Source organism: Amphimedon queenslandica, unplaced genomic scaffold, assembly GCF_000090795.2.
Source record: "Amphimedon queenslandica unplaced genomic scaffold, v1.1 AMPQUscaffold_6577_Cont21466, whole genome shotgun sequence".
Taxonomy (NCBI): Eukaryota; Metazoa; Porifera; class Demospongiae; order Haplosclerida; family Niphatidae; genus Amphimedon; species Amphimedon queenslandica.
In genome coordinates this window covers 1-1,900 of record NW_003553133.1, presented here as the reverse complement: position 1 = coordinate 1,900, position 1,900 = coordinate 1, and the positions used below count along the sequence as shown (strand labels likewise).

The following is a 1,900-nucleotide window of genomic DNA, read 5'->3' as shown; positions in this document are numbered from 1 at the left end:
GTGTGGTCAATATTAATTGATTATTAATAGAGAAGAAGCTGTATTGTATATACGTAGCCGTGGGTCAGAAGAGAAGTACAGTTGCTCAGCTATTAAAGAGATTCACTGATGCTGGTACATAGATGTACATGTACATGTACATGAGTATATTGATTAATTATTCATTATTATTGTTATTAATTAGATGCTATGAAGTACACTATTATTGTCAGTGCCACAGCTTCTGATGCAGCTCCACTCCAGTACCTTGCTCCTTATGCTGGCTGTGCTATGGGAGAGTATTTCAGGGACAATGGGAAACATGCCCTCATCATCTATGATGATTTATCCAAGCAAGTAAGTTATTTATTTATTCATTTATTTATGTATTATTTTATTATTCATTTGTTTGTTTATTTTGCATTTATTTATTTATTTTTTCATTCATTTATTTATTTATTTATTTATTTGTTCATTTATTGTTCATTATTTATGTATTTATGTTTGTTTGTTCATTTATTTTTGCATTTGTTTTTTTATTTATTCATTCATTTCTGTATGTCTTTATTTGTTTACTTATTTTGTTTGTTCATTTATTTTTGCATTTATTGTTTTATTTATTTGTTCATTTATTTATGTATTTATGTTTTTGTTTATTTGTTTGTTTGTTTATTTATTTGTTTGTTTGTTAGGCTGTTGCCTACAGACAGATGTCACTGCTCCTAAGGCGACCCCCAGGACGTGAGGCTTACCCAGGTGACGTCTTCTACCTTCACTCTCGTCTCCTGGAGAGAGCAGCTAAAATGAACGAGGACTATGGAGGAGGATCACTCACCGCACTACCTGTCATTGAGACACAGGTAACCATAGTAACCTTTATAACATGTACATGTATGTCACCTTTATTTAGGCTGGGGACGTGTCGGCTTATATCCCGACTAACGTAATATCTATCACTGACGGACAGGTACTAGTAATGATAGTGTATTAATTAATTATTTATTTATTTATTGTAGATATTTTTGGAAACAGAGTTGTTTTACAAAGGTATCAGACCAGCCATTAATGTCGGTCTGTCTGTTAGCAGAGTTGGATCAGCAGCTCAGATCAAGGCTATGAAGCAGGTTGGCATTCTCATTCCCATACTCTCCTTATTCTCATACTAATGTCGTTCCATTCTCATACCTATACTGCCTCATTCCCGTACTGTCCTTATTTTCATGCTCATACTGCCTCATTTCCATACTGTTTCTATTCTCATACCCATACTGCTCCATTCCCATGCTGCAGGTTGCTGGTACTATGAAGTTAGAGTTGGCCCAGTACAGAGAAGTTGCTGCTTTTGCTCAGTTTGGGTCTGATCTTGACGCAGCTACCCAGTCCCTCCTCAACAGAGGAGTGAGACTAACAGAACTACTGAAACAAGGACAATATGGTATGTAGCATTACTATTAATATACTCGTATGGCAGGGTTTTTTGAGGACAACAAATTTCGCCGATTGTTTACAAATTTGCTACCTTAAATTCCTTGAAAATCAATTTAATAAAATCCGAGATGGCAGAATAGTAGAAGTTCGCAAAAATTAATTTGTGAACCTCCGAATACAGATCATCCACAAAAATTATCCTTGAAAAAACCGCTATGCATCTTCATAGTAATAATGATATTTTTCTTTTGTAGTTCCAATGGCCATAGAGGAACAGGTAGCTGTCATTTATGCCGGAGTGAGGGGGTATTTAGATAAACTGGATCCAGCCCTAGTCACATCTTTTGAGTCATCGTTCCTCGAGCATCTCCGCTCCTCACAAAAGTCCCTTCTTGACACGATTAGAAATGAGGGACAGCTCTCACCAGAAACAGACGAGAAACTCAAACAAGTTGTTCTCTCGTTTATGGAGACTTTCACTTCTACAGCTGCC

At 36.2% G+C, this 1,900-nt stretch overlaps 1 protein-coding gene across 1 annotated transcript; it reads left to right on the top strand.

The window, feature by feature from the left end:
- Positions 1 to 33: 33 nt before the first annotated feature.
- On the top strand, positions 34 to 1,894 carry LOC100639465 (ATP synthase subunit alpha, mitochondrial-like; the record flags this gene model as incomplete). Its single annotated transcript, XM_011410740.2, has 7 exons — positions 34 to 114; positions 185 to 336; positions 672 to 839; positions 890 to 946; positions 996 to 1,103; positions 1,270 to 1,414; positions 1,662 to 1,894. Coding segments are annotated over exons 2-7 (858 nt in total), but the record flags the coding sequence as incomplete, so codon positions are not given.
- Positions 1,895 to 1,900: the final 6 nt, after the last annotated feature.